This window comes from Haliotis rufescens, unplaced genomic scaffold (assembly GCF_023055435.1).
Source record: "Haliotis rufescens isolate VD_foot unplaced genomic scaffold, xgHalRufe1.0.p SCAF_11, whole genome shotgun sequence".
NCBI lineage: Eukaryota > Metazoa > Mollusca > Gastropoda > Lepetellida > Haliotidae > Haliotis > Haliotis rufescens.
Genome location: NW_025963791.1, coordinates 23,053,589 through 23,067,902, shown reverse-complemented (window position 1 = coordinate 23,067,902; position 14,314 = coordinate 23,053,589). Strand labels below are relative to the sequence as shown.

The window sequence follows — 14,314 nt, the reverse complement described above, 5'->3', positions numbered from 1 at the left end:
TGGAGAGAGAGGGAGGGGGAGAGATAGAGAGGGAGAAATGGAGAGAGAGAGGAGGGGAGAGATAGAGAGGGAGAAATGGAGAGAGAGGGGAGGGGAAGAGAGGGAGAAATGGAGAGAGAGGGGAGGAGGAAGAGATAGAGAGGTGAGAAATGAGAGAGAGAGGGGAGGAGGAGAGAAATGGAGAGGGGAGAGATAGAAATGGAGAGGAAGAAAAAGAGAGGGAGAAAAAGAAGAGAGGGGAGGTGGAGAGAGAAGGGAAGGAGAAAAGATAGAAATGGAGCTGAAGAAAGTGAGAGGGTTTTGGGGAGAGAGAGGGGTTGGGAGAGAGGAGGGGGATGGGGAGAGAGAGGGGTTGGGGAGAGAGAGGGGTTGGGGAGAGAGAGGGTTTTGGGGAGAGAGAGGGGTTGGGGAGAGAGAGGGTTTTGGGAGAGAGAGGGTTTTGGGGAGAGAGAGGGGTTGGGAGAGAGAGGGGTTGGGAGAGAGAGGGGTTGGGGAGAGAGAGGGGTTGGGGAGAGAGAGGGTTTTGGGGAGAGAGAGGGGTTGGGGAAGAGAGGGGTTTTGGGGAGAGAGAGGGGTTGGGGAGAGAGAGGGGTTGGGGAGAGAGAGGGTTGGGAGAGAGAGGGTTTTGGGGAGAGAGAGGGGTTGTGGAAAGAGAGAGGGTTTTGGGGAGAGAGGGGTTGGGGAGAGAGAGGGGTTGGGGATGAGAGGGGGAGAGAGAGGGTTTTAGCGGGAGAGAGAGGGTTTTGGGGAGAGCGAGGGGTTGGGGAGAGAGTCGGGGTTGGGGAGAGAGAGGGGTTGGGGATGAGATCTCGAGAGAGGGAGAAGGGAGAGCGGCCAGAAATAAGAAAGGCGAGACAGATTCGAAGCGAGGGCGAGGAAGAAGAGAGAGGGAGAAATGGAGAGTGGAGCAATAGAGAAAGGGAGAGAGAAAGTGATTGGGCCGAGAGGGGTAGGGTGGAGATTCAGAGAGAGAAATCGGAGAAGGAGGAATTCAGAGAGAAAGGATGGAGAAGTGAAGAGAGAGAGAGGATGAAATTGAAGAGGGATGGCACTAGCGGGTCACTAAGTCCTCACGAAATGAAAAAAACGTGTTTTTTCGACCTCAGATCTTAAATAATGCAGTTAATATACAAAATATGTTAATATTCAAACAACTCAATTAGTACTAATTGGGCCTTGGCACAAAATACAGCATATCACAGGTTTTTATGCCTTTTTACAAGTGAAAGTGTGTAAAAAATGTGAATAAAACAAACTATTGTGAAACAGGGCATAACCCGGTGTAAGTAGATCAAGGTGAATGTCCATGACCTATGACACCTTGACGACAGGTGAGAACAGGTGCATAATGCCTATAGTCTGTTTCTGCTATGTCAATTTGGACTTTGTTTATTTTTGAATGTTGAAAGTGACGACAAATTACCTCCTGTAAAGTACATTTTGTATTGTTCACTGAGATCAAACTAGCAAACCAGACTAGTACTTTTCGACTTGTTTTGTTATTTCGTCTTTACCAGCGACGTTACGCTTTGTGTCGATTTTTAAATTGAGAAAAACAGTTTTTTTTTCATTTCCGTGAGTACTTTAGTTATGCAGAAGTTCAAAATATGTTCCTTTACCTTGTGTTTGAATCGAATAGCACGTATGCATATGCATGTAGCAAATGTTAGAATGCATTGGTGATAACATCTTTGATAGTTTTTAAAAAATTGTATTAAACTGTCAGACCTATCGACTGTATGTACGTTTACTGAAAGAGTTAAACACTCGTTAAACGTCACTGACATCTACACACAATATGCCCATCACGATAAGCGCCCGAGTAGGAAGTGGGTTCCGCCAGGTCACTTCCTGATTGAGAGCCGTGAAGCCTGCAGTGTCATGCAGTGCGTGACCGGGCACCACCAGACTGAAACAGGCGGCTTAGGAGGCTGAGATAACGACCCAGAGTTATTTGAGCCTAGGCTCTAGACTATCATCTAGTCTCTGAAATGAACATATCGTACAGAAAAAAACAAACCAGTTGTTAAATTATCTTAAAAAAATAATAAAAAGAGCCCTGAGACTCTCTTCATTTTTCCGGATACTGCAGAAATCTAGACTTGCCAAACATTATAGACTTGCATGGGCTGTATTTGATGTATTTGTATCAGGGTCTGTAAGACAGACTACCTAGGATCAGATGACTTCCCTTAGGCTCAGATACCCCCCCCCCCCCCCCCCCCCTCCCCCCTCTTCTCTCCCCCCCCCCCCCCCCCCCCCCCCCCCCGGCTCAAATGACTCCCCCAATTGTTTTGAAATGTTTGCAAATGTTTTGACGCTAATTGTGCAACAGTCTGCGAATGTCGTACACAAATAATATATTTTCAATGATACAGCACAGTATTTTTGCGCTTAGGGTGGTTATTAGACAAACATGACCGTGAAGTATTTCTCAACCATTATTAAACGGGCCCTCTCATTTTCATTTTCTTTGATATTTAATGCGCTAAATCTTCCAACAAAACAGAACAAAGCAGTAATTTATTTCTCTCAGGCCGAGTACATCGACACGTGAGGCACAAACAGTAATTTATGTAGGACAGAGGTTAACCTGGAGGATTTACAATGATGCATGATGGTCACTCTGATATCTTATAACTGTACATGTGAGGTGAAACGGGGTTTTAACGTCGTATCCAAGATTATTGCACATCTATAGCTGGTACTAGTCCGGACTGACGCCGATTTCATAGTGCAAGCTCACTGATATACTATGCCAGAGTTAAACATGAATACCCCACTCAGCCACAGTATACTGACTCCGACCAGTCCTTGTTTTAGCCCCTTAATGCCGAGCACCAGGCAGGGTAACAACAAGTACCATCTTTTAACGTCTTTTGGTGTGACCCGGCCGGGTATCGAACCCCCGACCTTCCGCTTTCCGGGCGGACGCTCTACCACTAGACCATGTAGGCGGTCGAATGGTAACGCCTAATATACACGGGCAAACTGTGTGTTGAACGCCGGCACATTTAACAAGGATGTAACTCCAGTGACGTCATCGTTATAATGATGCAGGAAGTTTGACAGTGTCGTGGCTGATAAGTGATATGTACATATACTTTACATACATGCATTCGTTGCTTGTGTGCTGGAGGGTGGTTACCGGCTAATCTCGTCCATTAACCTTGCAGAGCAGGTATATCCACGAATAACTGCATGTGCAAATAGGAACCTGATATCTCACTCGAAAAGGTAAACGTGCCATTTGTCAAGTGGAAAAAATAAACCTACGTCAGTTCTATCTGAGTTCCCTTCGTTGTATGTCAAAGAGTTGGGGCGTACTTACACAATATGGAAGCACCGATAAATAAGCTGACTGTAATTCGGGTAAATGTGAAGAGTTTCTGAAAAGAAAAATATTTTAAGAGAACCATTTTGATGTCGTTGAGGAATATGGGAAATAAACATATGTTTTAACTTTCTGTAGTGAGTGGGTATGGTTTTACGCCGCTTTACGCATCGGGGCGAGAACACCAGGAATGGGCTTCACATCCATGTGAAAGGTAGAGGAGAAGACAATATTACTGAGACCAAGGATCATAATTCACTCACTACAGTTTTTTTTTCAGTTAAATATACAAGAAGGTACAAGGATAAGCTCTACGCTACCCCACCAAACCATCTGAAGTGAGGTATTTCACAAGGGGAGTAATTAAACAAGTGTCACCAACAGCCTCCTTGTCACAGTACAATGAGTGAGTGAGTGAGTGAGTATGGTTTTACGCCGCTTTTAGCAATATTCCAGCAATATCACGACGGGGGACACCAGAAATGGGTTTCACACATTGTACCCATGTCGGGAATCGAACCCGGGTGTTCGGCGTGACGAGCGAACGCTTTAACCACTAGGCTACCCGACCGCCCCCTGTCACAGTACAACAAACAGCCTCCCTCCTTATCACAGACAGTACAACAGACAGCCTCCCTCCTTGTCACAGACAGTACAACAGACAGCCTACCTCCTTGTCACAGACAGTACAACAAACAGCCTCCCTCCTTGTCACAGACAGTACAACAAACAGCCTCCCTCCTTGTCACAACCAGTACAACAGACAGTCTACCTCCTTGTCACAGACAGTACAACAGACAGCCTCCCTCCTTGTCACAGACAGTACAACAGACAGCCTACCTCCTTGTCACAGACAGTACAACAGACAGCCTCCCTCCTTGTCACAGACAGTACACCAAACAGCCTCCCTCCTTATCACAGACAGTACAACAGACAGCTTACCCCCTTGTCACAGACAGTACAACAAACAGCCTCCCTCCTTGTCACAGACAGTACAACAGACAGCCTACCTCCTTGTCACAGACAGTACAACAAACAGCCTACCTCCTTGTCACAGACAGTACAACAAACAGCCTCCCTCCTTGTCACAGACAGTACAACAGACAGCTTACCTCCTTATCACAGACAGTACAACAGACAGCCTACCTCCTTGTCACAGACAGTACAACAGACAGCCTACCTCCTTGTCACAGACAGTACAACAGACAGCCTGCCCCCTTGTCACAGACAGTACAACAGACAGCCTACCTCCTTGTCACAGACAGTACAACAGACAGCCTCCCTCCTTGTCACAGACAGTACAACAGACAGCCTGCCTCCTTGTCACAGGCAGTACAACAGACAGCCTCCCTCCTTGTCACAGACAGTACCACAGACAGCCTGCCTCCTTGTCACAGACAGTACAACAAACAGCCTCCCTCCTTGTCACAGACAGTACAACAAACAGCCTCCCTCCTTGTCACAGACAGTACAACAGACAGTCTACCTCCTTGTCACAGACAGTACAACAGACAGTCTACTTCCTTGTCACAGACAGTACAACAGACAGCCTCCCTCCTTGTCACAGACAGTACAACAGACAGCCTACCTCCTTGTCACAGACAGTACAACAGACAGTCTACTTCCTTGTCACAGACAGTACAACAGACAGCCTCCCTCCTTGTCACAGACAGTACCACAGACAGTCTACCTCCTTGTCACAGACAGTACAACAGACAGCCTGCCTCCTTGTCAAAGACAGTACAACAGGCAGCCTACCTCCTTGTCACAGACAGTACAACAGACAGTCTACCTCCTTGTCACAGACAGTACAACAGGCAGCCTACCTCCTTGTCACAGACAGTACAACAGACATCCTACTTCCTTGTGACAGACAGTACAACAGACAGTACAACAGACAGCCTACCTCTTTGCCCCGGATTCCCGGCAGTACGACATAGAAGGAGAAGGCAAGAATGACGATGCAAAAGATGAGACCGGACTCCAAGAGGTCAGCCTCGAATGGCGTCTTGTTGGCCTCGTAGAATGTTGGGGCGCCATTCTTGCGGAATGCTGTGTATAAGCCCATGATGGCGTTGCCAACGACGATGCTGAAACATAACAGATAAAGTGGTTGAGTGTAGTTATTGGAGAGGGTCACTATACTGGCCTCGTATAACAGCCTCAAAGTCTGAAACTGTGACGTTACATTACATCTTGGTGAGTGAGTGAGTGAGAATGGTTTTACGTTTTTTTTTTAGCAATATTCCAACAATATCACGGTGGGGGACACCAGAAATGGGCTTCACACATTGTACCCATGTCGGGAATCGAACCCGTGTCTTCGGCGTAACGAGCGAAACATTTTGGTATTTATGAGTGAGTGAGTGAGTTGGGTTTAACGCCGCTTTGAACAGTATTCCGCGCAGTTACATGACAGCTTGTCAGCTTAGAAAAGGTAGGAAAGCCGGAAGTGATGCAGGTCTCAGACGTTTACCAGCTTGGTAGAAGCCCAGAAGCACGGGTTTGGTGCTGACAAACCTAGAAACATAATCGGAGCGAACCGGGATTCGAACCCACAATCTGGTGTGCCCAATGTGCGCAACTCTGCACAGAGAATTGCGGCGCTTAAGAAGACTGACCATCTGTGACCCTGGTACTTATTAACAAAATCAAAGTAAACGCATAAAATGTAAGAAAAGAAATGTAAAAACATGGCGTTTGTTTTCATTTTACTAGTTGACGTTTGTTCATCCACGATACAGAAACCACTTGTCTCTAAGATAAGTTGCTTTATTTGAAATGTGTTATTTGTGCTTTATTTGAGTCTTTCAAAAAGAACGAGTACCAGGTACGTTGTTTGTTATTTGTTGTTTGTTGTTTAACGCCGCACTCACCAATATTTCAGCTATATGACGGCGGTCTGTAAATAATCGAGTCTGGACCAGACAATCCAGTGATTGACATCATGAGCATCGGCCCACGCAATTGGGATACGATGACATGCATCAATCAAGTCAGAGAGCCTGGCCACCCGATCCTGTTAGTAGCCTCTTACGACAGGCATAGTCGCCTGTTACGGCAAGCATTTTTAATTCTACCCGGGGTCTTCACGGGTCGGGTACCAGGCGCGATGAGGTGGTATAAATGCCTGTGAACTCTCTAGCTTATGTTGGCGTCTGTTGAATACTCCCCAAGGAGCTGAGAGTGTCATTCCCCTTTCGGTATACGAGGGATTTGCGGTGTGCAAATAAAATCGTATTTGATATTTTTTTCAGTAAGAACAAATTGCACTGTTTTCTCAATTCTTTTAGATTTGTAGCAGTTTCGGGATTCTGGGGTGAGCAATGAGATGGTATCGGAATTCAGTGAACATGAGGTTGGCATGCTCAGTTTTATTCCCACTGATGCACTTTAAACCTGTCTGTGTGTGAAGTCTATCGCTGCAAGATTGGGTAAGTAACAATTAGGAGATAAACATACCATGTTGACAATTTAGAGCACGGTTCCGTACAGCGCGAACTTCGTGTGAGCATAGCTATTGAGTAAAGCGGCGTGGATTTGTCTCTCTGTTTCCCTAAAACCTGAATAACTCTATCCCTTGATTTCTTTCTCGAGAGCTTCCTGCCCAAAAGGCACTGCCGTGCATACATTGAATCAATCTCGACATTGAATATTGTTGTAACATCAACTCTGCAGTTTATAACCGATAAGTGTACATCGTTATTTCAAAATGCCTACGGACAATAATGAGAAAGAAGCACTTTTCTATAAGTGATAGTTTCCGCGGTGATGCGGACCTCAGATCAAATCAGTTGTTTCAACCAGCGGTAGTTAATGTGATTTGATCCTCATGATAATATATCTGCCCCTCTGTGTCTGGATACCCGTGAAGATCCGGGGTAGAATAGGTCTTCAGAAACCCATGCTTGTCGTAAAAGGCGACTATGCTTGTCGTAAGAGGCCACTAACGGGATTGGGTGGTCAGGCCCGCTGACTTGGTTGATGCATGTCACCGTATCCCAATTGCGTAGATCGATGCTCATGATGTCAATCACTGGATTGCCTGGTCCAGACTCGATTATTTACAGACCGCCGTCATATAGCTGGAATATTGCTGAGTGCGGCGTAAAACAACAAACCAACCAACCAATCTGTCTGGAGGCGGATGGCCAGTTGACTAAACGTTTGGGGAGTTATGTCCCTTGCTCATGACGGTGTTCATCGTCCTCATGGCATTCCTCCAATATCAACCTGTCACACTCTATATATAGAGTAAGTTTTTAAATAATTGTTAAACTCTATTGACATGTTAGCAGGTTGTCTACTTTAGTACTGAGTTATACATGTAAACGCCTTTGTATTTAAATGAGAATGAAGGGGCCAAGGTTCAATCGACGAACGAACAAACAAGAGCGGGATATGTCTCTCAACGCCAGAGAAAAGAAAAAGAAAAGAACCACATTCACATTGCATTTCGTGTTTGCTGATAGTGAAGACGAGGCTGTCAAAGGAATAGAAAATGTGTGTACATTAAAACATGCTTTGCATAATGTGTTTTGCTAGATACTCTTCAATGCCTTCTTTCATTGAACCTAAGAATGACATGTACATATATGTCAATTTTCAGACCGACAACGTAGTGGCTGACGTATAAAGCTGGACAGTAAACAAAGTCGATGCTTGCGTCTCTAATTGTTAAGTCACTCTACTTGAATATCATGCATAACAAAACAATGTTTCCGACAGGTTGGAGAGCGTGTTCGCCGTTTGCACTGTAGATTACTGCTTGTCAGCTTTTTGTGGGAGGAAGGTGACGTGGGCGTTTACCAAGGGTAATAATCGAGGCGACTCTTGGAATTGAACGTACGACCAGCGGATCCTGGTACGACTAGGGACGCAACTCTACTCAGCCGTTTTAAAGGTGTCCTAGTCGTTAATCCGGAAACCATGTTTAACGGTAGTTAACAGTAATAGGGACCGGTTATAGATACGCTGAAAGGATTATCTTCAACAACGATTCGTTAAACCGGGATTTTGCTAATCCGGACGATTTCACTGGATTCAGCAGTGTTCGGATTAACGAGATTTCACTTCGTCTTGACAAAATACACCTTTGAAAGGACGTATGAGCATTTGACAAAAAATAACAACAACCTGGAAAACAATAGTAGAAAGCTTGATGTTTCTGGAGACCTTCAGGAAGTCCTACTGATACAAGTCCTCCTGACACAGTGTTCCCCAAGTCTCCAGAATCCCACGGCCATAATAAAAACAACAAACTCGATAGTAAACACTTCATATCATACAGCTTCCGGGTTCGTGGATTCTGCTTACGGAATCAACATATTCTCATGATTTCTCCATTACAGAATTAATACACCGGAGCATATTAGTATCTTTGAGTCAATTGAAATGACATTATATTAGGAATCGCGTTCAGAAAACAGTATTTTACGCATCATTGTCCTTTAAACAAATATAGGTTTGTTTTGATACATGTCATCACGAAATACAGTAAGTCTATCGTGGCACGAAGTATCTCCATACAGCGAATCATGTGTAAATCGCAACACCCCATACAAATATGAAAAAAATGGATTAATTCAATGACTAAATAGAAAAACAAGAGACATTACAAAATATGAGTGAATGAATAAAACGTGACCAAAGAGGAGACTGGAAACAGTCTAGAAGAGAGAGACATATTCAGTGCAAGATTGTCATCTCATCCGTGTTACCATAGAGTCCTATGTAGCTCCCTGATACGGCATGTGCACACCTCGGTCGCGTTGCCTGACTTACTTCCTTGTTCATGGCAACACGGGGGTGTAACTTGATACCATCATATAATTATAAAAACATTCTAAACGACGTTTCATTGGTACTACAATGTTGTATAATCGTTTTGCATTGTGATTGTCACTGTATGATTAATTAATAATGTCGGCGTGCGTGAAGAGAATGTCGCGAATGCAGATGCATGTTGGGAGATTAAGGTTGAAATAAACACGATACATGAATATTTATCATGATATTTACATATCGTTACCGTCAATCGTAGGATTGATGATCATGAAATCATGTAACAATGAACTTTGGATTAATAATGCAATACTTAAATTTGGCTTATCTCTTCATCTACACATTGCCATTGATCAGGAAGTTCGTCGTTTTGTTTACTGTGGAACATACAGTAAACTACGGTTATAACGAACTCAAAGGGACCACTAATTTTAGTTCGTTATAACCGTAGTTCGTTATAAGCATATATACAGCATATATACAACAAATAGCCGGGACTAAAATTTAAGTTCGTTATATCGGTCAGTTCGTTATAAGCGTGTTCGTTATAACCGTAGTTTACTGTACATCCATCACGTGCCGCTCGTGCAGTCACGGACTTATATATATAGGTCAGTGGTGCAGTAAGTAACAACTGCCATTTACCTGTGAATAAAGGATAACGTTTCTTCCTGTGTCTCTTTGAGCGTGTTGAAAGTCTGCCTCTGTTGCCTTTTCACCCTTAACGTATAAGGCGGTACTCGATTTTAATTCAAACAGTGTTTATAAAGTCATAGTTTATAATGTTTACCTTACATGTATTGACGCATTTCAACACTAGAATACACATTTGTATATGCTAATGTCTTCAGTGATCTATTGTAACCCAACGGATCGACCAGCTAAATCGGTTTTTTTCCTGTGGCCCGTGTTCATATCATTCTATACAATTCTAACCGCCGTGGCTTCCCAACGGTAGACAATACGAGTAGGACATGACCCGTTGTTATCTGATTTCACGTGTTCCCCTTCACCTGCATTCATAATGTTAAAGTAAATATGAGACAAGCCTAATCGGGGTGGATATATTGCAGGGATATATGATACATAGACCACGAGTCGGAACAGTGGACTCTTTTAGAGTGTCTATCTAAAACAACGCAATGGTATTTTAATATAAATAAATTATTGGCAAAATTAGCTTAGTTCTTTAAAAATACATTTTGTCTTTACATAAAAGATGTAATAAAAATAATTGATAATTTCTGACTTCTGACTCGATCCCCTACCGCGTCATAACAAAATACTTTAAATGATACTTGTTGTTACCCTGCATGGCGCTCGGCATTAAGGGTCTAAACAAGGACTAGCCGGGTCGGAGTCAGTTTACTGTGTCTGAGTGGGGTATCTTTGTTAAAACTGCTGCAATGGTTTCTTAGTGGGCTGGGACTATAAATCGGCACATATGTGCATATATAAGTGCAATAATCTTCAAGGAGACGTCAAATCCCATGTCACCTCAACCTCAATACGTATTCAAGTGTGGCAGCACCGGGGTTTCAACTTCAAGGCACAGGGCAAACACCGGAAAGGGGAGATAGGCGCCGCGGTATACTGCCCCAGCGCACTGCATTGTCCAGGCGGGGATGTGGGTTGAGCAACAAATATACACATCAATGGAGGTTATCACGCGAGTGTGTTTGGGGATGGTAAATATCCTGCATTAAGAATAAACATTGTATTAAGCGAGCCTTTGTGAGCTACATACATGGTGTTTATTCCTAATACAGGATATTCACCATCCCCAAACACACTCGCGCGATAACCTCTTTATCACATAATGTCATTCTTTAATTCTGTGCTTGAAAGTCGCTGTCCCTCTCTCACAAACATTACCGAAACATTGCGAGCTGTCCTGGAATGCGCGCATTAATATTTATTACGCCACAGGGTAAGTGATGTGTCTGTCGGACAGTGACAGTAGCCAATTTAGTTCCAACTGAAGCGATGCAACATATACGCAAAACAACTATTGTTTTTACTTGCTTTTCGCGGCAATCAATCGGTCTGTCCGCTAAAGTAACTGCCCTTTGTCAAAGGGGAGGCTACTCTAACCCTAGTCTATGAGACGTCACGGCCACGGTCAGACGTTGTTGACTGTCGGCCTGTCCTGTCATAACTTTAAGAAGTGCCGTCAGATGTACACACAGCGACAAAACGAAACAAGGTAACAATTCAAACATATTTCGGCAGAAATCCAACAATTTTAATTTGTGAAAAAGGTTTCAAGACGCAGAGGTCTACAAGCACAGATCCCGTACTGATCCCGCTTGGCTAGGCCTAGTGCCCCCGCTAAATTGTTTCAAAATATATATCTCCAATGTTGCCAAAACTTGGAAATGCCAAGTTTAACGCAACACTAAGCAATTTTCCAGCTATATGACGGCGGTCTGTAAAAAATCGAGTCTGGACCAGACAATCCAGTAAAAGATATCATGAGCATCGATCCACGCAATTGGGATCGATGACATGCATCAACCAAGTCAGCGAGCTGACCACCCGATCCCGTTAGTCGCCTTTTACGACAAGCGTAGTCACCTTTTACGACAAGCATGGGTTGCTGAAGACCCATTCTACCAAACACACAAGACCGGGATATGTCTCTCAACGCCAGAGAAAAGAAAAAGAAAAAACCCAAACACATTCACATTGCATTTCGTGTTTGCTGACAGTGAAGATATGGCTGTCAAAGGAATAGAAAATGTGTGTACATTAAAACATGCTTTGCATAATGTGTTTTGCTAGATACTCTTCAATGCCTTCTTTCATTGGACTTTTGGACTAGGGACGCAACTTTAACCTGCCGTTTTAACGGTGTCCTAGTCGTTAATCCGGAAACCCTGTTTAACGGTAGTTAACAGTAACAGGGACCGGTTATAGATACACTGAAAGGATTTTGCTAATCCGGACGATTTCACTGGATTCAGCAGTGTTCGGATTAACGAGATTTCACTGGGTAGACGTCATACACTGTTATTATACTGTTATTCATTTAAACTCTCCATTCGTCTTGACAAAATACACCTTTGAAAGGACGTATGAGCATTTGACAAAAAATAACAACAACCTGGAAAACAATAGTAGAAAGCTTGATATTTCTGGAGACCTTCAGGAAGTCCTACTGATGCCACTGACACAGTGTTCCCCAAGTTCGGTATGACTTTTTGTAGGTCTCCAGAATCCCACGGCCATAATAAAAACAACAAACTTACGGAATCAACATATTTTCATGATTTCTCCATTACAGAATTAATACACCGAAGCATATTAGTATCTTTGAGTCAATTGAAATTATATTATATTAGGAATCGCGTTCAGAAAACACTATTTACGCATCATTGTCCTTTAGGTTTGTATAGATACACAACATCACGAAATACGGTAAGTCTATCGTGGCACGAAGTATCTCCATACAGCGAATCTTGTGTAAATCGCAACACCCTATATGAATATTAAAAATGGATTAATTCAATGAGTAAATAGAAAAACAATAGACATTACAAAATATGAGTGAATTAATCAAACGTGACCAAAGGGGAGACTGGAAACAGTCTAGAAGAGCGAGACATATTCAGTGCAAGATTGTTAACGCATCTGTGTGACCATAGAGTATGCTGGTATGTGAACTGAATTGGGACTTTTTTTAAACGATGTTTGCTTACCACTCATATACATGCGCATTAAGCCTATCAACTGAGCTTGTGAATCATATCTGTACGCCACCTACCTACAACGTCGCAGAACAAATAAGGAAACAATTTCGGGGCTCTACGGTTGCATATTTCTGTTTTAACTCGTCCTCATATGATATTAACGACGGAATTTCATGAATTTTGTCTTAAAAGTCGTTGCCCCTATGGCTTACGGCAACAAAATATCACCGAGTTGTCCACGATCTAGTGAGCGCGGCGTAATGGCTGTGTCGAGTGTATGATGCACAGCACACGCTCGGATAACCCTCACCGCAATGCGCGTAATATGCATGTAGTATAAATATATACTGTTTATAAAATTGTGAATAAACACTGATGGCTATCATTAATATTTAAGGCTGTTTAGTGGGCATTCTAGAAGTTGGTGAGTGAATAAGAAAATCTACAGCTTGCTGGAAAGTAAACTTCTGGGTTTTTTTGCATAGCGATAGGATAACGGTGTAAGAATCTTCATCGAAACGTCGCTAAATTCAATAAACAAAAAATTAATATTCATAAAGTTGTACATTTTCCTATACATTTAATGAGTTTTATCTTCGTATTTACCTTCCTGGTTTGTTGTTCAAACTTTTCGACTAATAAAATCTAACCTACCTTCAAGTGAAACACTCCGATTCCACACCTGTTTGGTTTACACAGGTTCCTGAAATTGGCAGCTTGTCCACAGACGTGAGTGAACTCTGAAACTGTGTAGCTGTGCTCCTATTCTGCTTTAGACATTCGTCTCCCACACCCACTGGTGTTGTTCAAAGTCACGTGATACCCACAATCTGTAATTTTCTTCCTTGTTAGCTTAACGTAAATATATATATCTCTCTCTTTATACATACATACATACATACATACATACACGAACACTATAGTTGCCCGTTAAGTAGGAAGTCATATAGCAACCGTAATGTGCTCTTCTTGTACACTGATCACTGTTGATATTTTGATTATTATTTTTGTTGTGATACAATGAACATTTTAGTAGGGCTTTATGGGTCGGCTGTTCGCGCCGCTTCACAGGGTATTTGGGACATAGATGTCCCAGTGTTCTGAAGGCGCATCATGTTACGTACCTTTGCAGAATGGGAATCGTTGCACAGCTGCAGTTGTCGCCGTTCGTGAGTCAGTTATGAGTTCAATTCCCATGTTTATGACGGTATCATTTACTGGTAACAATACACCTGCACATCATGACTGTAAAGAAAATGTATTGCTTTCCACGGACGGGTACACACACTAACATGTCTATCAATATCACATATTGAAATAGACCCGTGAAGACCCGGGGTAGAATAGGTGTATTATTTCTCAATTATATATTATGTTACAGAATGAAGATACAATATATTGGATTGTCGGAGGTGGACATGCGTTGTGCTTTATTTGTTTTTGAATTGAGAAAGTTACATGAGGATGAGTAATAGCTGGAAAAATTAAAACAAATTTTAAAAGA

At 42.9% G+C, this 14,314-nt stretch overlaps 1 protein-coding gene across 2 annotated transcripts in view; it reads right to left on the bottom strand.

Moving 5' to 3' along the window:
* Window positions 1-13,668, bottom strand: part of LOC124132808 (dual oxidase maturation factor 1-like) — a 26,188-nt gene extending 12,520 nt beyond the window's left edge. Inside the window, exons 1-3 of one of the 2 annotated variants that reach the window (XM_046496946.2) lie at window positions 13,465-13,668; window positions 5,241-5,424; window positions 3,332-3,389 (exon numbers count right to left, since the gene is read on the bottom strand). In XM_046496946.2, coding sequence (XP_046352902.2) covers window positions 3,332-3,389; window positions 5,241-5,402 — 220 coding nt within the window. In that variant the 5' untranslated portion in view covers window positions 5,403-5,424; window positions 13,465-13,668. The remainder of the gene's footprint in view (window positions 1-3,331; window positions 3,390-5,240; window positions 5,425-13,464) is intronic. The other variant, XM_046496947.2, reaches the window with a different exon arrangement.
* Between the last annotated feature and the right edge of the window lie 646 nt (window positions 13,669-14,314).